Below are 26004 nucleotides of genomic sequence, written 5' to 3'. Positions count from 1 at the left end.
CCGCCGCTCCCCTCCTGGTCTGTGGCTGTGCTGTTCTGTCACACGGGGCGCTAATTAACGCCAAGGACAGGCTTTGTGCCATTAATTGGCGTTCACAGCAGAGGCGTTCTTTTCATTCCCTTTGTCCCCGGGCCGGCTTTTGTTCCCCCCTGGAATAACTCCAGGCCTCCCTTCCTTCTTCCTCCTCCCTGTGGATGCTCCGCTGCCCGAGCTGCCTGAACAACAGGCCGTGGGCACTCATGGCAGGAGGCGTGCGGATTCTTAGAAAGCGGCCCGTGCTGAGGAGGTTTCGCCTCCAGTGTTGGAGACGTGAACAGCTCCAAATACAGTCGCCCTGACCCTCTTTTCTTTGTGTTTTTTGGCTTTTGTCATTGTTTTGCTATGTAACATCCGAGGACGCGAGTGGGCAGTTTTCAAGAAATTACAGACTGGTCATGTGAAAACTAAAATTCAGTGCCATTCAGTTCTTGTAGGGCGGTGGGGGTGGGGGCTGTCATAACATCAAATCAAAGTTTGGGATTGCAGCCCCTTAACCGTTTGCGTGCTTGGAAGTGGGTGGTAACGATGGGGACTGCTAAGTACGCACACCTTGGGCTTTTGGCCTCCTCGACTGTGGTTAACATTTTAATCCCAGTTTCCAAATGCTTACCTTTAAGTTAGAGCAGCATTTTGCCTTTGGTAGAGGTATTACTAAAACAATTATGAAAGAGATTCCTAACTGGTTAGGGCTTTATGTTTTCTTTATTTTTGAACCAAATGACCAGGGACCCTAAAATATAATGTACTAGATATTTGCTTTGTGGTTTCTGGGGGGGAACCATCCATTTCCTCATTTTCCAGGGCTGTAACTCTTTCCAAACTAATACTCCACTCTCTTGAGACTGAAGCTTCAGCTAACTGCTGTTGAAGAGGACATGAAGAGTGATACTGCTTGGCAAGCTCACTGCAGAACATTCCAAGGCCATTTTTTTTTTCTTCCTACTGCTATGTAAAATTTAGTATACGGTTATATGAAATGAGTTATGTGGCTATATGAAAACGTAAGTTTGCATGGCTTATAGCATATTTTAGTTAGGTATGTTCTTAGGCAATTCATGCATTTTCTAGAGTGTAGGAAAAAGGCTTTTGTATGTTGGCATTCTGGATCCAGTCTTATTTAAAAATAATAAATTTGTATATGAACGAGGAGAAATCTGTCAGCACCTGCAACAAATCAATCATGCAGTTTAAACCACTAACTACAGAATGTTCTTTTAAGCCATTTTGCATGGGAATGTCTTTGTGTACCTCCTGCTTCATTTAGAGACATTTTCAGCTTTTGGGAAATCTATAAATTGCCCCCTAAAAAAATCTTTGGTTTCTTCTGTAAGAAGGTAGGCTGATTTATTTCATTTTTTTCCAACAAGTAATAAGACATTAACCAAAAGCTTAAACGTTCATCATAAAGAATACAGTGCAAATGTAAGCTTCCTTCAAATAAGATTAGATCCTTCACTGCTAATACTTTGTGTTTCATATCAGGAATAGTTATACCCATGGGTTAAACATTCCTGTTCCTTAGCAGTCTTTGAACCTCTGAAAGGCAGAATCAGATGAAGGGAATGTTATGTGAGCATCACAGGATTGCTTATTTCCCCCCAAATTAGCTTTCTATTCCCTTAAATGATGATTATCTATTCAGGGCAATAATAAATGCTGTATTGCCCTGGGAATAGCTTCCCAAATGAAGAAATTAAGAATCAAGAACCCATTATTTTATCTCAGAGAAAAACCTCATTATCCCTAAGTCAGCGGTATACTAAATACTAAGTAATCTAGTAAACACATGATATTTGTTTTTATAATAATCTTTCTTTGTGTAAGTGGTAGTCATCTTAAGCTTGTGGAAAGAACAGCCATTTGACTTTTGGGGAACACAGAGGTTCTCAGCTTCTGAAAAAGCCAAACAAATAGAGGAGCATTCAGAAGTTTTCCTGCTTTTGAACGGTCAGCAGACCAGGGCCGAGAGCAGCATGCCCCAGGATGTCACTAATCGCCTGCATGGTGGTGCCACGTGGCTGTGTACTCACATGCAGGGCCCTCTCCTGCAGACCCTCCACGGAAGCAGCCTGGTCTGCGGCTTACAGCTTCTGTTTACGTGTGTAGAGAGAGCAGTAGAACCAGGTGAGGTGTCAAAGGCCCCTCTGCCCCGTTGGCCCCTGCTGCCCAGGACCTCACATGGAGCAGCACGGTGGGGCTCTGTGTGCGCAGTGGGGCCACTCGATGGCTGGAGAACTTTCCGTGTGAGTGCTGATGCTACACGACCTTTCATTCTGATTTCCCAGCCAGTGTTGCTAGAGAGCCATGTACATCAGGAGAGTGGGGGCCAGGCTGGAAGGTGTCAGAAAACCCTGGTAGACGTAAATGTCTGCAGCTTGCAGGATTTGTGTGTGTTTCTCCAGTCTCTCTCTCTTTTTTTTTTTGCAGTTTTTTCAAAAACTGTCTTTCTTCCATCCAGCAAGGATATCTTTAAACATCTGTTTTTGTCCTTGTGTAAAAGTCAGGAATGAAATCCCCTCCCTGTCATCACTGGCAAGATAGCTCCTTGGGGATTTCTTTTCCCCTTGTGACACCTTAGGCTTTTGGTTGCAGAAAAGCCTGCTGTTCATCTCCCAAAAAATATATTTCAAGAGCTAACTCATGTAAAAGGCAAAGAAAATGCCCCTGTTTTCCGGAGAAAAAAGGAATATGGGCTAGAAGCTCTCCTCCCAACAAAGCCAGCATTTGTCCCGGGGAGAGGAGGTTCACATAAAGAAATAAGCCCCAACATAAAAACGGGGTTTAAAAAGAAGACAAGTACTCTCTGACAACATAGTTGGGTTTTATAACAGTGTGGTTTCCCGTGTGTGGATGTCTGCCTCAGATGAGCGGTCAACCCACACGTGCCCGGTTCTCCCCCACCACCCTGGAAGGGGGTGTCAGATCAGCAAGGCACACTGTAGCATTCAACCTTGACCATCACTATGCTTCCGTCTCCCAGTGTCCCGGTCTCAAGATATGACGGCTTCTTAGCTCACCTCTTCCTAGAAGCCAGCCTGGTGATGAACTGTCACCAGCCACAAATCTACTTGTCCCTAGAGCATTCCTGATCCAGCCAGTGAGCCAGAGCCTTCTTTGTTCAGGGCATGGATAACTCCATTCATTAGATTTGTATTAAATTCCTTACATTGATCCAGACTAATCCATCCTTTGTGTTCTCCACTATCAAAAATGACTATTATTTCATTTCTGAGGAGTTTTCAAATTTCCACTTTGGCAGTATGTGATATCCTGTTCATCTGATTAGCCAAGCAAAGGATTATGCCATCTGCTTTCATTTTTATTTAGTTTCTTAGGGTTTCCTTATGGAAATTCAAGTGTTGAAATTCACGTGGAGAAAGATCTTTTTTTTTTTTTTTTAAGATTTTATTTATTTATTTGACAGAGACAGAGAGCGAGAGCAGGAACACAAGCAGGGGCAGTGGGAGAGGGAGAAGCAGGCTCCCCGCTGAGCAGGGAGCCCGATGTGGGGCTCGATCCCAGGACCCTGGGATCATGACCTGAGCCGAAGGCAGATGCTGAATGACTGAGCCACTCAGGCACCCGAGAAAGATCTTTAAGATGAGACACTTTCCTGACTAGAAATTCTGACAGGTTAGCATTCCCCTCCCAGGAATGAATTCGAGAGGGAAAATGATGCTTGTAGTTCTGCATTTGTTGACATAGCCACATTTTCCAGTGATTATGTAATGTTTTAAGCGTTTTCAGAAACCACACTAAGAATAAAGAGCATTTAGGGATTTCTCTAAGAGTCAAAAGAGCAAAATTTGCACGTGCGACTTCCGTTTGCATGCATGTCTGGTTAGGTAGAGGTTACAACCCTTGTGTCTCTGTTGCTCCACGTGCTATGTGGTGGTGAGAAGCCATTCTTTGTTCATGACGTGACTCCCTGAGCACCTGACGGGGACACTGTGCTTTCTGTCCCCACACAGCCTTGCTTTCAACCTCCCAAGAGACAGGTTGGAGAGATTGTTTCTCCTCGAGTCCAGTTGTTTCTAGTTGAGTCTGTTAATTGATGCCAGTGATTACATTGTGTTCTTCCATTCAGGGGTCCCCTGAGGTGGGCTGCTAGTGAACACTAGTGTGAATTCGTGGAAGGGGGCTGCACAGGGAGGGGTGAATGTGCTGGTCATTTATGTGCATTTTCTCAGGCCACAAAGACCATGTGTTCTTCATTAGAGCGCTATGCTGGACCTCTGGGTGAATCTAGGGATTATTAAAAAAAAAAAAAAATTCAGGAGTTTAGTCTTTTCTCTTCATGTTTTCTGTGTTTCCTTCATCTTTGAAAGCAAATACAGAGCTCACATTTTTGCATTAAGGACTCCCCTTGCAAATTTGCTTCTGTTGTTCTTGCCACCTTTTTCACTTATTACCATTCCACAGACTGTAGTGCTGCTCACTACCTCTGTACAGCTTCTAACTTTTTAAAAAGATTATTTCCTGTGTTATCGTGAATTTGTGTGACAGTTTCAGGCCAGAGTGAAACCCTGGAAATGCAGGACACCGGAACATAGGTGTGGGGGGGGGCAGCAGATAACTGCCTGAGGGTGCGCGTCCCCTGTGTGTCTCAACCCCCAATGCATTGTTACTAATGCTGATTCACATACAAGATGAGTGGAACATAGATAAGAGTGAGGTAACTGGAATGAAAAAGAAAGCAATCAAGAAAAGTTTTCAGATACTTACGAATAGAATATAGACTTAAGTTTGGAAATATATTATAAAAATACTTGCTCCAGTATTCTGAACCGCCAAAAGTGTAACTCTCCTTGGGCAGGTCAGTTTCCCCCTTCAGTACATGAAGTTCCCCCCAATAACACCCCAGCTTCGTCTCCCTCATCGTCATAAATTAACACGCTTAGCCTGTGTAGGTCATTGTAATCGCTGTGTGATACAGAGATGCAATCCCTAGAAACGCGTCTGAGAGAATAATTTACTGATTAGCTCACTTTTTATGTGATCTTCAAGAGGATTTCTAGTGTATTATGGCCTTCTTTCCCCCCCCATTCCAAAAAGATGTTACCTTGATTCCAAAAGCAGGGAATTAAAAGCCAGTTTGAAAAGTATAGAGATGATAGTCATTTACTGAGAAAATTTTGCTCTGGCATATTTGAACCAACCCAGTCAGCAGCCATAAGCAAGCAACTTCTTTGCTCCATCAAGTAAATTTTTAGATCTGATTTTCTGTACATTGCGACCTTCCTGGTATGGTACAAGAATCTCCTAAATTAAAATGTGATTTACTGTGTTGAATTCTTGACAAGAGGCTTGAGAAACTGCCAAAGACCAGGTGGACCTGATTAAACCCTGCCCAGTCTGTTCTGAAATAGTCTGATGGAATTACTTTCAGACATGAGAAGCAGCTGCCCCAAAGTGGCCTTGAATTATCTTCCTTTAGCACATAATCTTTCTCTAGCAATAACTACTGAAGAAACATTGCTTCACGTCCTTATAACTAGAATTATAAATTAGCGGTTTGCCCTGGGAGGGTGCTGAGCTCTGAGTTAGGTTGATCCTGGTTAGAGGATGTATCAAGACATCACTGCATTGTTCATTTGACAGGGATTTTTGAGCATGTACAATGGACAGAAAGATGGGAATATCTTCCTTCAAAATGAGCTACAGTCGTTCTGGGACACTCTGTGCAGGAGGATTTGAAATGTGAGCCAGCAGGTTATTGGAAAGTCTCCCAGGGTTGAGTGTATGCATCTGTGTGGCAGTCATGCCTCATCAGACGTGACGCGGCTATCAGCGCTGGTCCCATGTGCGCATCTGGGTGACATCATGTGGAGTGAGGGGTGCTTGTCTCTGCAGATGGGCAGCGTGTGGTGCAGGGCTGCGGCTCCGGCCACCCGGGAGAGATCAGGCCCTTGCTGTCCTAACCGTCCCTTCTTCCTGTGCCTGGCCCAGGGGGGCCTCCCTCCCCACCCGTGTGCCTCCTGCAAATTGTTTCTGTGCACAAATAGGAGGATTGCCTCCTGTTTGTGTCAGACTGTGATTTTACAAAGACCGTGTTCGTTCCTGTCCTCCCAGCAGCCTGGGGAGGACTCACTGTCACTCCACAATCAGAAAACTGAAGGCCTTGTCCGGTACCCAGCCCAGGACCTGACGGGATGGGGCTAGAACCTGGCCCCATTGCTTTTGAATGACTATTCATCTGGAAAGGGCTCACTTGAAGGTAAAGCAGGCTTTAAACTGTGCAGAGACAGGCGTGAACAAACAACAGACCTCTCTGCCCTGTACCATGGGGACAGAAAAGGAAGAAAGGCCGTAGGAGTGCCTCGAGGGAATGCCAGGGTTTCAAGGAACCGTTTCCCACTCCAGGGGCTGGTGTTCTTCGTTCTGTCCACAGGCGCAGTCAGCACTGCAGGATTATAAACATCCCGAGACTTCCTACCGTCGTAGAACAGGGAGAGGGCTGCAATGAAATGTGATCCTTCTTAGTCTGCAACTAGCAGGATATGGTTCTTTCTCCTTTTTTTCTTACAATAATAAAAAAAGTGCTTTATTAATCACAGATGTCTCAGATTTAGCGACTGGGACGAGAAGGCGATTCATCTTCACCCCAGTCTCAGTGTTCTGTGTGCTCACGGGTGCGACTCCTTCCTGCAAGGGGCGGAGGGTTAGCACTCCTGCCTTCCCTCCTTTCTTGAGTTGCTTCCCTTTTTTTAAGAAGAAATCTAGCATGGACTCTGTGTGAACTCTGACTTTAGCAAAGAAGTTGCTAAACCAAAGCCTTGGTTTCCCCCTCCAAACAAGAAGAGATAAACCTGAATTGATTCCCTCTCTTAGGCTTCAGCAGGCCACAGATGGCTTCCTCATGTATATGCGCGAGTGCCTTTTTAAAAGACTGTGATGGGCTGATGGCATCTCCTTATGCTGCTTTTTCTTCTTCATATGGGACAAGTTTTTAAAAACAAATGGGAAGAAAATGAAGTAATCCATCTGGGTTCCTTCATTCATCCTTCATCTCAAAATGATTTTGAGGATATCCTGGTCATCAGGAGAGGCTTGTGATTACCAAGATGGTTACCCCGAGTCCCCGTTATCTGGGTGCTCGCAGTTGCATAAATACAGTGTAGCAGGAAGTCCTGTACTATGGAGGAGTCCTGGAGAGGTTTGCCTCAACCATCCTACCTTTGTAAATAGCATTTTACAGTTTATAAAGCTCATTAACCCCATTATTTCATGCGATCCTGTGATAGCCCTGTACGATGAGGAAATCCAGGTGCCAGAATGTCGGCCTGGGGTCATGGATGTTGAATGGAAGAACCAGGCTCAGGCTGAGACCCTTTGACAAAAATCCAGAATTCCTTCTGCCACGCATAATTGACCCTCCCTCTGGACCTTGAATTGGTGGAGTTTCCCCAAGCTGAAAAGAGGAACACACATCCCCAAACCAGACATGATGTGACTGCAGCCATTCTTGGGGGTGGGAAGGCTGGGGATGGGGTGAGAAAGCAGCGGTCCTGAGTGTTGAGTCTTTTTCTCTTCCAAGAAGTTAGGAGTTGAGGGGAAGGCAAGACACAGTAAGTGAAGGTGGAAACAGGAACAGATGCAGTTTCTCTGAGTGACAAATGAGTTTCCATCCTACTTCTCAGGTTGGTTCGGTCCTGAACCCTCTTTCTGTCCCCTGGCCCCCACCATGCATGATGGGTGCTGTTCACGTGCACAGTACCCTCACCAGTGGCTCCTGGGCCTGCCTCTGCCTTGCAAGAAATCGTCACATAGGGCAGGTCATTACAAGAATAGCCTCAGTCCACTCTGAATTACCATCTTGTAAGTAAGTGATTTACAAACTGGTGAACTTGGCTAAGATTAGATGTTACTTGGAGCTCCCCTTACAACTGATGTATATACCACCAAGTCAGGATATGACCATTCACTGTGGTCAACTTAAGTTACCAGGCAATATGCTTAGTCGGTGAGCTAGCCCGTCATTGGTAATCGACTTGCTCACTTATGCATTTGTCATTTACTCAGCATATACTTACTTACTAAGCTCTGAGAATGTGCCAGACATCCTGTTGGCAGCTGGGCACGTAGTTGTGAACAAACCAGACCCAGTGCCTGCCCACGTGAAGCCTGGAGTCTAAGGTCACGGTTGGCTTCCTGCCTTGACAGTTACCCAGCTGGGAAAGTACTGGCATGAAATGGTTATACAGAGCTGGGGCCATAGGGCCCTCCGTCTGGGGGTTACTCTTGTTACTGGCCTGAGCCATGCGCAGTCTAATCCAAGCACAAAGGTGAGGTTTGAGAGGAGGGGGCCTGCCTGCACAGTGTTTGTACCTGGGCAGGACACTGCCGACTCAGCACATCACAGCCACCGGGAACTCTTCTGGGAAAGGCACCTGTGTGCGGACCAGTAATTTAAGGTCTTCCCAAGGAGACCTTCTAAGCCCTGTGTTTGTTTTGTGACTTATGCTTACCTCGTGCCCAATAGCATTAAAGACCTTAGTTCCACTAGGTACCGTTAGGACATGTTTACTTTCAAATTTGCAGCAGAGCGGTTGGTCGAGTGGTTAAAGTCTCTTCTTCACTTAACTAAAAAAATAGGCCCTTTATTTCATTCTATTAATAAGTATATTAAGTTTAAATAATTTTTAACTTCTTAAATTTCTAATTTATGCATTATGTCACAATCCAGTGAAGAGCATAAAATGGTCTATTAGAATCCATAGATTTGGGTAAAAACGTTTATGTATTATAAAAAAAAACACAACAATTTGTTGTTTTTCTTGGAGGGTGTCAAACAGGTGAAGAATTGAGCGTTACTATTAAAGACGAAATGGAAAGATAATGTATCAGACCTGCACTAGATAAAGTATCTGCTAATCCTAGAGACAGATGAAGAAAGTTTCCCTCTACCTTTACAGACTTCTGAAATGACATTGTTTTCCCAGGTAAAATTTAAAATTCAACGACACTGTATAGGGGCGCCTGGCTGGCTCAATCAGTAGAACATGCGACTCTTGATCTCTGGGTCATGAGGTCAAGCCCCACACTGGGTGTTGAGATTACTTAAAACAACATCTAAAACAATGCACTTAAAATTCAGTAAAATTTTCTTAGTTTGTAATAGCTGCTAGATTTTTTTAAGTCCTAAACATTCCAGTAAAGTGAAACAATGTCATTAAGTGGTTTGATAAACAGCAGCTCAGGAAGAGAACTGCTCTCCCTTTCAGAACAGCATTCATCACAGGTGAGCTCTGGCCTTGGGCAGCTCTGCCTCCTTCCTGGGTCTGGGAGGGAACGTCCAGGCCATGTTTATCATGCCTGATCTGCCAGGTGAGGAGGAACTCTCTTTTGAACCTACTTCCCAAAATGCAAAGAACCAAACCCAATGCAGCTGAGCCCACAGAGAAAATGACATCTCCCGTTGTTCTTGAGCCATTTTTACAACCACCAGCTCCTCTCCAGGCAAGGCTAGAATGCCCTGGGGGAGTGATCCTTGTAAAGCCAGCCGGCTCCCACAAAATGTTATTGATGCCTCCTGAGGGCATGCTGGGTCTGCTGACCGGAGGAGATGTCCTTATGCTTCGGGGGACTGCCCCGCGTTCCCGCCCACCATGCTCTCGTCCACTTCCCAGTGGCCCTGCGGCTTTGGTGGACAGAGCCTGTCAGAATTCCAGTGGGTGTCCCCATCTCACTTAGGATTCACGTGATGTGCTCTCCTGTGCCACAGTCCCTCAAATTCTCACTTTTGGGTACGGAACACACAGGTGAGGTTCGTTCGTGGGCTCAGGTGGTGCTCCCCATTACTCATAACGTGTGAGTATTCTGCTTAGGAACGTGAAGACCTGGCATTGATTGGGTTGTATTACAGTAAGTGAGCCTCAGTCTCTTTCCTGCCCCCCCTCGGCTCACACAAGGCACAGTGAGCTCCGTCGGTGACAGCTCATCAGAGGTGGGCCAGCCCAGGATGTGTCCGGCCTCCAGCTGTGCACCACCTCCACAGTCCTTTGACTGGTGCCATTATCCAGCTGGACGAACGTACATCGAAGACAAGATTGTCCTACAGATATGGGCAGTGATTGAGCTGGCTCTTCTTCTTGAGGCTGGGGATTTCTGATGTTTCCGTTTGATAGATAATAGGTGCCTACCGTGTGGCAGGCACCGTGGCAGGCCTGGGGAGTACTGCAGGTAACAAAGCAGATGAGGCCCCTGCCCTCATGGAGCTGATGTTCTCATGATCTGGTTACATGGGTTATTCAAGCTCAGCTCATTCGAAGGCCAGCTTCAGTGCCACCTCCTTCACGAAGCCTTCCGTGATCCTTCCACTCGATTCCCCTTCTTCTCAACCTCCAACAGAGTTGGTACTCACTTACATCATGTGTCATAGCCTGGCATAATAGTTATGTGGTCCTAGAAAACACTGCATGGTGGATCCCATGGGCGAAGGAAGGTTTTATTCCTCTCCGTTCAGTGGCAGGTACAGGGCTTGGCTCCAAGTCCCAGCACAGTAAATGACTGAAAAATGTCACCTGCTGTGGCTAGCACAGATTCTTGCTAATAGTTGGAACTTTAAAAAAAAACAAAACTTCAATTAAATAAATTATTGGGGCGCCTGAGTGGCTCAGTCAGTTAAGCAGCCAGCTCTTGGTTTCAGCTCAGGTCTTGATCTCAAGGTCATGGGATTGAGCCCCAGGTTGGGCTCTGTGCTCAGCTCAGAGTCTGCTTGAGATTCAGCCTCTCCCGCTCATGTTCTATCTGAAATAAATCTTTAAAAATTAATTAATTAATCATCATTTGGTGTGTAGATTATCCAGACCTTCCTCTTCTTTTTGCCTTTCTTGTTGTCCTTCCACAAGAGTTCCCAGGCACTGTTTCCCTCTTTGCCCTTTATCCTAAATCAGCACCTGAGAAGGTTTCTGGGAAGTACTTAGAGTGCGCATGTTACCACCTCAGTGGTTCTGTGCTCTCCTGCCTCTCCTCTAGACAGTACCTGAGGAAAAGGGGAGTGATACGGAAGCGTGGTAGTGACTCTCATCTTAAAATAAAGTTAAAACTAAAGATAGAAAGAAATGAATAAATACATATACACATACATTTATGTATGTATATACACACAGACCAAAAAGCTTTTTACTCTTCAACAAAATACTGTATCTGTATTGATTGGTTTTGAAACCAAAGTCTGGCTCTGAGAAAATCTAGATTTTTAAGAATGAGTGATCCTGCTGTTTATGGAAGATTATACTCTCTACCTGTGCAGGGCTTAGTCCAGGGCAGGAATGGGACGGCAGTTGGACAGGGATCTGCTGTCTCGTCCCAGCATCTAGAGCGTGAGTGGGAAACTGCTGTGGACTCTCTTGCGTATAATCACAGGATTGGGAGGGATTAGCGCTCCTGCTTTGTAACTGCAGCGCATGATGGTCTCCAGTGGCACAGAGGTAAATAAAGCAAATACAGGTGTCCGTACAATGGGATCTTCTCCAAGATTAGTTTTAATATATTTTTAAGGCTTCAAAAGATTTAAGAAAATAACAAGCATAGTGAATGATCTTCTTCCTCATTCCATTTCTTAAAGTGTAAAACGTTTTATTCCATTCCACGGGGGTGACACCCTAGAGTCAAGTACTCAGGAAAAGGCCAAGCGCAGTGTCCAGGGTCACCGGTTTTCCGTTTGTAAAGTAATGCCTCATGACTGCATGGATTTGGTGAGCGCCACTGTTTCCTAAGCTTTTTTATATCTTTTTTCCTCCTGAAAAATCATCACTTCAGGGTTGACTAGATTTTTGAGATCCAGTGAGAAGATTCATTTGGATATATTTTCTGTAAAGCATTTTGGTTATTTGAGGAAGGCTTCCCCTCACATTTCTTTTAAAAATGTGTTGTTTTTGTTAATTGCTGCTGGTATTTCGACATGAAGTCACTTCAAGGTTGAGCACAGAGATACGGACAGCAGCGTAGCTCAGAGTCTGGCCACAGGCTGGCCTCTCCCCCAGACCAGCCAGGCTTTACCCCTTCCACAGCTGCTGACTTTGCTCTTGACACAGCTTCCCAGATGGGTGTCATTTGTCCCAAAGTCTGACCAGGTCAAATCCGTACAGACTTGGGTGCGTGCACACACAGATTGACACGGAGTTGTACTTGTGTTCAGTCAAACTAACACATTCCTTTGTCAGGATTCGTTTTTAATTTCCTTTAAAATCTTCTTTCATAGCTTTTGTTTACCAAGAAAGTGGATGAAAATAATTTTAAAATTCTGTCTTCTGAGCCCTGTGATATTTTAAGTGATGATGACATTTGCAGTCTGTGATGATGACACTGGCCTTCAGCATTGGTAACTTGCGGTTTTTGGAGGGAACAGTACATCTTGAGAAGAGTATCACTGGGAACAGCTCAGGTTTGGGCCCGCTTTGAAAGGTGTGTGCGTGAGGGATGGACCTCGGCCTCCAACAGGTCCGCCCTGCAGGTGGCGCGTGGGCAGGCACAGCTGGGCGCCCCCTGCACGCCACACGCAGCCCGGCTCTGCCGCGACAGCCTGTCGGCGACGTTGGGAGGATTCTCTGTGGCCCGTTCAGTCAAACCTGCTGTGTCTCTCTTGTCCTTCAGACTCGCTGTCCGTCTCCAGTAACGACGCCAGCCCGCCGGCCTCAGTGGCTTCTCTGCAGCCCCACATGATGGGGGCCCAGAGCTCCCCAGGGCCCAAGCGGCCCGGAAACACGCTGCGCAAGTGGCTGACGAGCCCGGTGCGGCGGCTGAGCAGCGGGAAGGCCGATGGGCACGTCAAGAAGCTGGCGCACAAGCACAAGAAGAGCAGGGAGGTCCGCAAGAGCGCCGACGCCGGCTCGCAGAAGGACTCGGACGACAGCGCGGCCACTCCGCAGGATGAGACCGTCGAAGAGGTCAGAGCCCCGCTCGGCTGGAGCCCGTTCACCAGGCAGGGCCACCCACCGGGCCCGCCGGTTTCCCCTGCGGTCGTAGGAATAGCTGCCTCTCGTGAACACACTACTTTGGTTCCGTTTCCGTAGGTCCCTGGGACTGTCTGCTCCTTAAATCCCTTGTCAGCAGACCGTTGGGATCGGTGGGGACAAGCTGTCCCCATAGCAGCTCCGCGTTAACATGGGCAGGACCCGTGGTGGCTTCTGAGAAAGAGCTCGGAGGACAGTGGGCTTCCGTGCCTCCCCCGCCCCCTGCGCTCAGCCCCCCAGGTATGGGCACCCCCAGGCCTGCTAGAAGGAACGGGGCGCTGTGCTGCCTAGCCCTTCTGTTCACGTGCCACAGACAAGCGGAGGATGCCGTTCGATGCTGCAGGTCTAAGCAGTCCCTAAACCATGGCGCGGCCCTGTGCAGGCAAGCACCAACTTCAGACATGGAAGGACTGGAGGAGTGTGTGCGTCCCCCCCCCCATACTCATACTCCTGTCTGTCCTCAGTGGAAAGCACCCAGTGAATTCAGTTCGCTAACCAATAAACGCTTCATTATTTCCATGTCATTAAAGATAAACGTCTATCGGTCAGCCAGGAATTTTTTTAAGTTTCTTTTTGTTTGGGGTTGGGGAACTTTAAATGATACTGCAAGGAACAGAATCCCTTCATGATCCCCAGGCTGGCTCTGTCAGGCTGGTGGTGTCAGTGAGGGACCCTCAGAGTTTTTAACTGAGACCACCCCCCCCAGCCCCGCCCAGCTCCCTCAAAAAGAAAAAGGCAGACAGAATGGATAAGATTTGTATCGTTTAATTTATTTTGCAGACATGGGTTTTCTGCTGCTTTTTTCCTGGGCATATTTTGCCCTGGGTTTTCACTAGAGTATGTGGTTAATTATGTCCTCATCTGTCTGTTTTCTACATCTGTGTCCTCTTAGTGAAATAAAACTGACAATTTTTCTAAAAGTGAAAGCAGAGTAAAATTGAGGTGAGACTAAATTCAGATTCTCCCAGTGCATTTAGAGTTATATTGTTCCTTATGCCATTATAATTTCAGTGAATTTTATTCTAGCAAGGAACCAAAAATTAAAGCAGACCAGAGGAACTGAAACAACCTGAGAATTACTAACGGTTCAGAGTTTTGAACTGATCCGGGGTGGGGGGTTGGGGGTTGAAGATGATAGGTGTTCAAAGCCTAACGGGTAATGTTGGCAGAGACCCCTTCAGAAGACACGTGCGGCAGCCCTTCTGTCATCCAAGTCGGCAAGTGAAGTAGCTGGATTGCAGGAAGGGGATGAGCAGTTACTATCGGGTGGAAAGAGCTTGCTTGATTTCTGTCCTCTCCATTCCTGTCCCAGCTATACTTTCCCAGTTAACCCCTTAGGGTTCCTCTCTGTGATCTGACCTTGACAGTCGGGCCTAGCATATAATGAGCAAACACTGGTTTGATTTCAGAGAGGCCGGAATGAGGGCCTGAGCAGTGGCACGCTCTCGAAGTCCTCATCATCCGGCATGCAGAGCTGCGGAGAGGAAGAAGGGGAGGAGGGGGCCGACGCCGTGCCTCTCCCCCCGCCCATGGCCATCCAGCAACACAGCCTGCTCCAGCCGGATTCACAGGACGACAAGGTGAGCGGCCCACGCCACTGCACCCCAGCCTCGCTGTGGCAGCTGGTGGCTCCAGGGCTGTGAACAGCCACCTGGAAAATGTGCTGCCCATTTTCACCCCGAAAGTACAAATAACAAAGTCAATTTAGACCAGGCAGTAGCCCAACATGTGTAGTTTCTCATACATGTACACTTGTATAAATACATTCAATGCATTTTTAATGATGCTTCAGTAACTGTTACTTTTAAAGTAACTTTATTTTCTGTTTACCGTACCGCCCGGGGTCCCTGAGAGAGGAGTCCGAGAAATCACGCGCAGTCTTGGTGACTGCATCCCTGCACGAACATTAGGCCATCTTGCTCTCCCTGCAAGGTGTTTTTGCACATGGGCATTGTTTTGAGATGGGATTGTATTCCTGTCCAGTCCCTCTGTCCAGCATGCCTCATGTTAGCGTTTAGGATCAACTGGGATGTGGGGATAGGTGTCAAGGTGTAGGGATCAGTTCAAAACCATAAATCTCCTCTTTGGGTGTATGTGGAGGCTTCAAACCAGGCTTGGGTTTTTGTTTAGATCTAAAACCAATATTTTGTGCATCCCAGTTGTAGAGCCCTAAACTATCGAGAAGAAACCTGGTGACTGGCTTGCACGTCCTCTTGCATTCTGGCCCAGGTGTTGCAAACCGTGCTATGAAGTCATTACTAGAGGGGTGCCTTGGCTTTTTGTTTTTTGGTTCTTTTTGTTTTGGGGGGGGCAGTAACTAAGCTTTCTGAATAAAACAGATGTTTTCATCATTTTTGCCCATTCTTCCTCTTTTTCCTTCCCTGACTCCCTCTTCAGTGCTAACACAGTCATTTGCTGGATTATCTGTGTTTTATGACCTGTACTCTGCCCCGGCCCAGTGATGGGCGGCTGTGAGGCCGAGGCAAACCATGAGTTAGTCTTAACGTGGGCAGCCACCTCCCACCTCCTGGGAACCCACCTCCCCCCCCGCCCCCCCCCCCCCATTGTGGCACTGTGGGGCTCGGCTGGAGGATGTGGCTTGGGTTGGAGTCTGGAGTTTGGAGGCATGTGAGGTGCAGGCGGGCGCTGAGGGAGGTGAGGTGAGGTGACAGAGGGCCTCACCCCCTGCACAGAGCAGACTTGCCAGGAAATGGGAACATGTCATTTCTCAGACAATTCCTAAACTATTTTGTGGCATCCCAAGCTGTACCTTCCTTGAAAGCAGGAAACTGAAATTTCGTAAATCTGGATGGTTAGCCAAAGTGAGATGTGGGGCCTGGTTGACTTACTCCCCTAGTAAGAGTGTTTTTCTCCATGTAAGGAGTGGATTGTGCTGTATACTTCAGTGGCTGAAATCATTTATTGGTTATCGTGTTACCTCATTGGGTATTACCAGTAGCAGTTCTTCATTTACAAAAATCTATAGTGATATTCCCAGAGAGTATATTATCTTGTGACTAATATTTTGTTTTGTTCTGTTTTCTCTTTTTGTAAACTTTCACTGCAGCATTACGTTGATTTGTGTTCTGTGTCTGTTTTGGCTCAGTTTCCTTACCTCTCCATTTGAATTTTTTTCTTTGTTTTCTTCACCCCCCCCATACTCCAGATTTCATTAGACCAAACCAACATTTGTTTTGCAAATCCCATATCTGGATCCACACATGTAAAAGCCTCGTTGTGAATGTATGAATCCGTATCTGTCTCCTGTGAGAAATGCATTGTTAGGACAGCTAGCCGTGTGTCGCATGCATCTCTGCTGTCCTTAATATGAAGCAAGGTTCATATTACACCCCTCTTCTAGTTTCCAGTTAATTGATGGCACAAGTAATCTGCAAACACATTGTGTTTGCTAATTACTGAAACTTGAATTCAGCAGCCCCTCCCTCAAATTCCTTACCTGTCAAACCCCTGTACACCCTGATTCTAGCCGTAAATGGCATCTCATAGCTTGTGAGGCCACAGATCTTCTGTACTCTGCACTAATCATTGGGGAAATGGATGGCACAGAAAATGGTGAGCTTGTCCCCCCTCTTCCCTTTCTGGTCAGTGCACCCCCGGTTCCTTTCCTTTTCTTTCTTTTAACCCCATAAACACAGGCGAGCCATTTTTAGTATCCTGTTCGGTTTCCTGATTATTTGAGGATCACTCGTTAGACCCTAAGCCTTTCATTCTTGCGTTGATCAGATTGTGTTTTTTCCTCCTCAGCCACTAGCCTATAGCTGGCAGTTGCAAAAGTTACAGTTAGCAATCTCCCGCGCCCAGTCACCTCTTTGAAAAACATTATGATGTTACATGACTGAGGATTAAAAACAGACTTTGTCTGCGTACCACATGTATCCCAGACAGGTTTTATTTAGTATTTCATGTCAGAATATTGTAAATTTAAAAGGATGACTTTAAATAAATGCAAACAAAGACAAACTTGTGGTCTTTTTGTCTGGAATTACTTTGAAAAAGAGATTGAGCTTGCAGGAGAATTTACTGTCTGTCCAGTGACTAACATGAGGCATTCCCCTCCCCCTTCTTTTTCTCTTCACTTCTTCCGTAGGCCTCTTCTCGGTTATTAGTCCGCCCCACCAGCTCCGAAACTCCGAGTGCAGCTGAGCTTGTGAGTGCAATTGAAGAACTCGTGAAAAGCAAGATGGTAAGGCTTCCCAGAGAAAGTCTGAGGTTTGGAAGCTGCGGTAACGGCTGCTTGCAGATGGATGTGCCCCTGTTCATGTCATGCTCCGATCTGCAGAATGTGTCTGTGGCAGGTTACACAGGTGGAGTCCCCAAGGCCACCCTCACTCCTGACCAGCTGCACGTTTGGGGGTACCCAACACCACCCTCAGGTTCAAGAATTTGCTTGAAGGACTCACAGAACTCAGAAAAGGTGTGATACCCCTAGTTGTGGTTTCTACTGTGAAAGGACAGATTCAAATCAGTCAGGGAAGAGGTGCGTGGGGCAGGGTGCAGGAGGGCTCCAGGGTCAAGCTTCCAGCTGTCCTCTCCCAGTGGAGTCATGCAGAGCACTGACTTCTCCTGACCACGATGTGTGACATCGTTGCGCATCACATATGTAGAGTCTGGCCAACAGGGGACACTAACCTGAGCCTCGGTGTTCAGAGTTTTTATTTGAGCTTAGTCCCATACACAAGCCATTGCCTGCTGGCATGGCTCCCCTTTGTCTCCTGCCCCTCCAGAAATCAAGATACCACGTGGCCCAAAGCCCCCACCAGGAGTCACACTGTTGGCATGGACTGTCTGTCTTGGCCCAAGGCGCCTAGGTAAATAGACATGCCTATCAGGCAGGACATCCAGGGGGGTTAGCGGCACCTTCCAGGAACCAGGATTAATCCGTTCTTGCACCTACATTGACCGCAGTGCTAGCACCATTTTAGCAGGTGTGGTCAGTTCCGCTCATGTCCGCAGGTGTGCCCTCGGCCAGTGGCACACACCCATAGCTTGATAGTTCCTTTCGAGGTCTCCGAGATCTTTCATTCGGATTCACAGTGTATAAGAGAAGAGCTTGCACTGTTATGTAAGGGCTTTCTTTTCTTAGTGACCTCTGTATTTCCAGTTGGTCAACATGGATTCATTTAATAAAAGCTCCAAAATCAAAATACTAATTTGAAGTTAGATAGGTGTACATTGCTTCTAACTGATTCAAATCAATTAATTTCTGTGTTTCTTCGGTTTTCCTAACTGTGAGATGGGAAAACCATTAATGGTAACAGCCTTTACATTTGTATATCTTACAACTCCCATAAAGTTACTTAACATCTTTTAAAAGTCACCCCTCCGAAAATAAAAATCCTCCAGCCTCTCCCACCCGTCCCTCTTCCAGAGGTAACCACTATGATCAGTTTGGTATGTTTCCCTCCAGACATTTTCTTTGCAGGTACAAACATATATGGGGAGGGGAGAGTGCTTGTCCATGCTCTGTTTTTCAAAAATGGTTTCATTCCGTTTTTAAGTTCTAAGACTTAATAAATCTTGAGGAGCTTCTCACATCAGTACATAAGGTTTACCTCATTCCTTGTAATAGCTGTACAGTATTCCATAGCGTGGATGCAGTGGTAATCTACTGAGGGATTACTCTATACCAGGCACTATTCCATGCCTATATTAACTTATTAGGAGCCCAATGAAGTAAGTACACATTACTGCCATTTTATTTTACAGATGACAGAACTGAAGCCACAGAGTTTAAAAACTTAACCAGCCAGTAGGGACGCCTGGGTGGCTCAGTCGGTTAAGCGACTGCCTTCAGCTCAGGTCATGATCCTGGAATCCCGGGATCGAGTCCCGCATCGGGCTCCCTGCTCGGCAGGGGGTCTGCTTCTCCCTCTGACCCTCCCCCCTCTCATGTGTGCGCTCTCTCTCTCTCTCAAATAAATAAATAAAATCTTTAAAAAAAATAAAAATAAAAACTTAACCAGCCAGTAAGGGGCAGAGACCTGATTACACTACATAATTTATTTAAAAAAATAAAATTGTGTTCAGTTTTGCACTATTGTAAACCTCCATGTTGGTTATGTCTGTGTGGTTAGATCTGTAGGGTAAATTTCTAGCACTGGAATTGCCAGATCAAAGAGTATACTTTTTCAAGTTGGAAATTTATCTTCCTTCCAATAAGTATTAACTGGGTAACGTTATATCATCCCCATTTCTTCTACTCCTAGACAGGTTCTGATCAATCATCTGATCTTTTTTTTAATCATCTGATCATTCTACCCATCAGAGACAGCAAGAGAAACTGTTAGCCTGTCTGTCTGTGAGTACCACTGACCCTGGACACACGAGACAGACTGGAATTGACCACATTTGCTATGAAACTGTGGTTGACTCAGCCAAATAGGAGTTGTATCAGGAAAAATTCAGACTGTTTCACTCTGCCATAATTGGAATTTCTTCCCAGGTAGTCATGCTCTGAAAGTGACACGATGGGCTTGGAAGTTAGACAGGAAAGTTGCTAGTAATTGGTAGAAAACCTAAGAACTTGACTCCACTGGTCGAGAGTTTGGGATCATTTCAGTTTGAACTAAGCTAAACCACATCCTGGCTGTCTCTTTGAGACTACTTGATTGATGGTCTAAACAAAGGATACTTAAATTATACCCTGCGAGCTTTCAGGCATCCTTAAACATTTTAAAAACAGTCATTCATACTCCTCAATTATATGATCATTAAAATCATTCTGTCTAATAATTGAAATAGTTTTCCCAAGCAAGGTTATGAGGTGCCCTTTGTCAGCCTGCTCATCATCATTCTGCCAGTGTTGGAATTGCATTCAATTCGAAGTGGGTTGAGATTGGTTTGTCATTAATTCACACGGACTTGAAATGGAGAGGAGTTCTAGGACATGGTTTCTTTAGCTCTTACTGCTTCATTCCTTCCTTTCAGTTCCAAGGCATTAAACTTTACCAGTTGAAACTCAGTTCTTTCTACTCAGGTTTCCCCTTCGGTTAACAGGCATAAAGCTCTTGGCATCGTGGAAAGGGCATAGGTTTCAGAGTCAGATACACTCGTGTTCAAACACTGCTGCTTACACTCGGGCTCTCCGAGCCTGTGTCCTTCAGCTGTAAACTCGGCATAAGGACTATTTGCTAAGCTCCCAGCAAGGTTCCATCCACGTGGGCAATCACTAGTGCTTGCGTATTTGTGCTGTTGGAGGACCGTGTTTATGCTCTTCATGCCGGGTTCATCCCATCGTCAGGGTCCATGGAATGTCATCTAGATTCTGCCCTCTTTTTCTGGCTCAAGGGAAACATTGCTCTGTGTTGATTTCCTGTCACTAATCCTCTGATGTCAGAGGAGAACTGCTGTTAGTCAGTGAAAACTCTGAATCATTTTACTCTCTTTTCACCTGTCCTGCGCGTGTGACCCCAAGTTCGTCCTGCACGTTTACCATGTGCTATAGGTCCCTGGTCATCTGCATTCGTTTTCTTGTGGGTGACCTCTCAGGCTATAGGGCCTTCATAATAGAATTCAAACACTGAGTTGGTTGTCCTTCAAAAGCTACATACTAACTTACTGGCCTGGGAAGAAGTTGTTCAACTATTACACAGTATGATATTTGGGGAACTGAACCTCCTAACCATAAAACCTGCAAAGTCCATCTGAAAAATAAAACCACCCTGGAAACTAGTTCCTGGGGTTCACTCCTCTCCCTTACCGCCACATCCCGGGTCCAAGCAGTGTGGGAAACGTGCGTCTTTCCCAAGCACTGGCAGCCGACAGCCACAGTGACCATTTGCACTTGACTTTGGGGTTTTCTCCTCTTTGTTAATCTAAATATAAAAGGAGACATGAGAAAGAAAAAACGAATAAACATCTACCTCAACATACTAGAAAAACAACAGAAATAATGAGTTGAGAAATAGAAAAACAGAATAATAAATAAAACCAAAAATTTGTTCTTTGAATAAGTAATAGACATCAGGTAATCTTCTCAAGAAAATAGAAAGGGAAGCACAATTTCACAAAACAAGGAATTATATGGGAGGGGGCAAACTAAAGAAGTTAAAATAATCATAACACTTTTTTTGAGGTCTTTGAAAGTAAATTGGAGAATCTGGATGAAACAGGCAGTTTCCTAAGAAAATACAGTTTACCAAAACTAACCCTAGAAGAGATGGATTATCTGTGCAGACCTGTCCTCATCCAAGGAATAGAGCAAGTTGACAAGAACCTGCCCACAGAACACCGCCAAACCCACAGGACTTCACAAGTAATTCACCCAAATCTGTGAAGTCTCAGGAATTCTGGTTCCACGAGGCTTATCCGGTCCACGCCTCCCGTCCACACCCTTGGCGGTCCAGACAACCATCCCACCAGCTGACACCAACGACGTCCACTGCTTGGCCTCCTTGCTCGCTGCTCTGTGTGAAGGGACATCTGGAGACATCTTTATTTTCTTTCTTTTTTATCACCCTTGAAAAGAACAGAACTGAATCTAATGAGCATCAGCTGTTTCCTCACAAATCTAGACCCAAGACAGTGCAGAGCGTCCTCCCCTCCTCCTCCAGACCCCAGTCTCCCGTAGAAGAGCTCCGTGATCCATGAGCACCAAGCAAGCCATGCGGCTTCCTGCAAAGTGTTTGCTTCCAGTAAAGGCCAATAGCTAATTATTTCAAAATAAGAGTGCTATTTTCTCATCAAACCCCGTTCCCTGACTATCTTTCACAAATAAGTGCAGCAGTTGGTGTGTTTCCATGCTCCGTGGGTTTGGTGAACAAAACTACATGCACAGACTTTGTGTCCTCAAAGCTGTGCTTAGTGACGAGGTCAGCATTGGTCCGTGCTCTTAAGGGGAAACAGTTGGACAAGCATTAGAGGTTTTGATTTGATGCGGAATATTAAGTGTTCCTGCAGTTTGTATTGAGCTTTTTGTTTGAAGGTAAGTTAATCACGTTTTCCCAGTTCCCGTCTAGATAAATACTTCTTGATCATACCTGTCATCCAGCTGGGTGTTTTGGAAATTTTGAAAGAACTATAACCCATACCCCTTGGAGCTTTGGGAATTCAGGTTAAGAAACACAGTTAATATGTACCAACTAGAAAGTAAGCAGTCGCTAATCATTGTCACATTAGTCTAGGGACAGAAGTCAGTATTCATCTTAGATGTGTTGAACACCTGCAAAGCTTCATTCAAGGTTCTACAGGGAATACAACACTGAAGACAGTCACTCATGGAAACTAAACTCCAGTGGAGGAGAGGGAGTTTAGGATACGTCATCGAGGCAGCATGACAAGTGCTTCCTACAGAAGAGAGGAAGAACGTTGCAAGTATCCAGAGATAGAGCTCCATTCAGCTGGGCAACGTGTTGTGTACTGAGGGAGGAGTCAAGGCTTCACGGATAATCAAGAATAGTCCCCACCCTGTCTAAACTAAAATAGAGATCGCCGACATTGCTGCATAGCCCACCAGCAGGGGACACGGGTGATGTGCCTGGGGTAGGCTGGCATGATGGAGGAGGTTCCACACACTTCTTAAATGGTCCTGCTGTCATTTGGCAGGAATATAACTGCGAAAAAATGGCTACATGTGGAATGCCTGATACACCCAGAAATGGGGGCAGTGCTGTGATGGAAACAAGTTGGGTTATTTCTAATTATCTGATTACAAGGAATAGAATTTATTAATGCGTATAAATTCACTGTCCTTTTTGTTCTAACATACCTCGTTTATCAAGCTACTCTTGCTCAATATTTATGTTAATAGTGGAGGTTTTTGTTACGAATACCGTGTAATATCACAAACATAGATCTTCTGATTTTACCATCAGAACTTCTGTCTTTTCTGACTTAACGAGGTTTTCTAATCCTAATTCCAGCCTCTTGGACTGTAGGCAGGAAACGTAACTGGTGGTCTGGTTTTCTTTCAGGCACTGGAGGATCGCCCCAGCTCGCTCCTTGTTGACCAGGGAGACAGTAGCAGCCCCTCCTTCAACCCTTCAGACAACTCCCTCCTGTCCTCCTCCTCGCCCATTGATGAGATGGAAGAAAGGAAATCCAGCTCTCTAAAGAGACGGCAGTAAGAGACGTTTCCATGTCAGAATTGGTCAGCTTTCCTCCTGTCTCTGTCACCTTCACAAATGTGACAGGGATCCGTCTCTGGATGGGTGCAACGAGTAGCTCCAGGGTCGCTCCTGGAGTAGTTGTATATGTCTTTGAGAATCTCTCAGAGCCTCAGAAGGGTGCAGGAAGCCATACCTGCAGGGTTGTTTTTTTTTAAGAGTTTGGAAATCGTTTATTTTACTAATTTTTTTTTTTTTTTTTTTTTTTTTTTGATTAAGCTCTACACCTAACATGAGGCTCAAACTCATGAGCCCGAGATCAAGAGGGCCTGCCCTGTATTGACTGAGCCAGCCAGGTGCTCCCCAATAGCTGCAGTTTTGTTATTTGTGTGTTATACTTTATTTATAAATAAGAATGATACAAGAATATCTTCTGTCACTTCTACTGAGAAACTCCTGTGCTTTCTATTATATACGGACTTGTGAAGGAAAGAAGGCAAAATCAGATACAGTCCCGAAAACTTGAATATTTTTTTAACATAACCTTAGTGATAGTGTTTCTCAGTTCCAGTAAAGCCGCTTACAGTGAAAAAAGAGAATCCTGGGAAATATTACAAAAGGTTTTAACCTCGCCTTTGGAGAAGAGGAAATTCTTGTGTGTGGGCAGAGACTCGGTTTTACTGAGCGCTCTATCCCGACACTCTGGATCCTAGAATGATGGCGGGCTTGTGGAGAGGCCCGGCCAGTGTTGACTGAATTGGATGGATGAACAGACCAACAGACCCTTTTCATGCCAGCTGAGGTGGATCAACTAATTGTCTTCTCTTATCAGAGAGGCCTTGCAAACAATTATGAGCCTTCAGAAACACTTCTGGATGAGTGATCAGACCCGGAGCTTTAAACATCTGAGTTAAAGTTTTTTGTCGTAGGTCCAGTGAAGCTTAAAATGACTTAATCATTTAAAAAGAGAACAAAACAAACTTGCTTCTTTTTTTTTTTTTTTTGAGTATATTTTTTTTTATTCTTATGTTAATCCCCATACATTACATCATTAGTTTTAGGTGAAGTGTTCCATGATTCATTGTTTGTGCATAACACCCAGTGCTCCATGCAGAATGTGCCCTCCTCAATACCCACCACCAGGCTAACCCATCCTCCCACCTCCCTCCCCTCTAGAACCCTCAGTTTGTTTCTCAGAGTCCATCGTCTCTCATGGTTCGTCTACCCCTCCGATTTCCCCCGCTTCATTCTTCCCCTCCCGCTACCTGCTTCTTTTTTTTTTTCTTAACATATATTGCGTTATTTGTTTCAGAGGTACAGATCTGAGATTCAACAATATTGCACAATTCACAGCGCTTACCAGAGCACATACCCTCCCCAGTGTCTATCACCCAGTCACCCCATCCCTCCCACCCCACCCCCCACTCCAGCAACCCTCAGTTTGTTTCCTGCAATTAAGAATTCCTCATATCAGTGAGATCATATGATACATGTCTTTCTCTGTTTGACTTATTTCACTCAACATAATACCCTCCAGTTCCATCCACGTCGTTGCAAATGGCAAGATCTCATTCCTTTTGATGGCTGCATAATATTCCACTGTATATATATACCACCTCTTCTTTATCCATTCATCTGTCGATGGACATCTTGGCTCTTTCCACAGTTTGGCTATTGTGGACATTGCTGCTATAAACATCGGGGTGCACGTACCCCTTCGGATCCCTACTTTTGTATCTTTGGGGTAAACACCCAGTACAAACTTGCTTCTTTTACTGTCATGCCTTTATAACAAAGTTATGTCCAAGCCTCTCTTGATTGTCCATATATGTGATCATAGTCCACAGCTCTTTTGGGTTACGTACATGAACCTGTAAGTGATTTGGGACACTCAGGAATTGGAGACCCAATTGTGCAAGTTTGATATATTACAGTACAATCCCAGTGGGAGTCCGACCTGACAAAAGCAAAGTGCTAAAGAATTCATTCAGAAAATGAAAAGCGTTTGGATTGTAAACACTCATTTTTCCCTCTCTTTCCAGCTATGTTTTGCAAGAACTCGTGGAGACAGAGCGTGACTATGTGCGGGACCTTGGCTGTGTGGTTGAGGTATATGTTTTCAGAGACTTAATAACTTGTATCAGCCCCAAGAGTTGTGAAGGGAGTATCATGTTTGACAGTTCAACACTGATAAACTTCTCAAAAGCTTTAAAAACATTTTGACACCCCCCCCCAAAAGAAAATCAAGTTTCAGGAAAATGAAATTTAGCCAATTATCTTCATCTGTATTCACTTTTAACTGCTTCTTTTTCACATAGTGTATCTTTGACATAATCACTTTTTTTTACAATTAAGTTTTTAAATTATCATATCCAGCCATTGTATTTATGACACGGGAATCTTGCCTTTGATTATTTACAAACATGGATATCCTCGCAGAAATGAGAACATCGTTGGTTGAAGAAGTCAGTTTGGCCAACTGTGGCTTCAGTTCCATCCTGAATCCACCTGGGATCAGAGCTGGTCTGTGGCTACAGCAGGCCATTTGCTTATACTTTCCACAGAACAAATACATCACCATCTTCATGGCCCTGAAGTTGCTACGCACAGTGTAGCCATAAGAGAACCATGGCCTTTCATACTGCATCAAGGGCCCTCTCCAGGCTTTTCCCTGGCATTAAAGCTCAGGGCATAATCATATTTATAAACTCAACTCCTCAAAAAGCTGTTTTTGTACTGTATATATGTATTACAGTATATACTAATACAGTTTTACCGCTTATTCTTTCGGCTTCACAAATTCATCTAGGACAATACTTTTGGGGTGTTCATTCCATTAAAAGTAACAGCTTTCACAGTTAATTGTGTAACAAAAGATTTAGCATGCTTGATGCCTCTGCAATTTATGTAACTTGAATTACTTAAGAGAGAAATGTATAGGCTGA

The 26004-nt window shown here is 45.3% G+C and overlaps 1 protein-coding gene across 1 annotated transcript in view; it reads left to right on the top strand.

Annotated features, from left to right (window-relative positions):
- TRIO (trio Rho guanine nucleotide exchange factor) overlaps positions 1 to 26004 on the top strand; it is a 224096-nt gene that overhangs the window by 169189 nt on the left and 28903 nt on the right. The window contains exons 35-39 of the mRNA XM_044916685.1: positions 12637 to 12929; positions 14405 to 14575; positions 17104 to 17199; positions 22928 to 23076; positions 25102 to 25168. Of these exons, the coding sequence (XP_044772620.1) occupies positions 12637 to 12929; positions 14405 to 14575; positions 17104 to 17199; positions 22928 to 23076; positions 25102 to 25168 (776 nt within the window). The remainder of the gene's footprint in view (positions 1 to 12636; positions 12930 to 14404; positions 14576 to 17103; positions 17200 to 22927; positions 23077 to 25101; positions 25169 to 26004) is intronic.

Source organism: Neomonachus schauinslandi, chromosome 7 (genome assembly GCF_002201575.2).
Source record: "Neomonachus schauinslandi chromosome 7, ASM220157v2, whole genome shotgun sequence".
NCBI classification, from domain to species: domain Eukaryota; kingdom Metazoa; phylum Chordata; class Mammalia; order Carnivora; family Phocidae; genus Neomonachus; species Neomonachus schauinslandi.
Note: the sequence above shows the minus strand (reverse complement) of the source record. Positions and strands in the feature narration are given on the sequence as shown.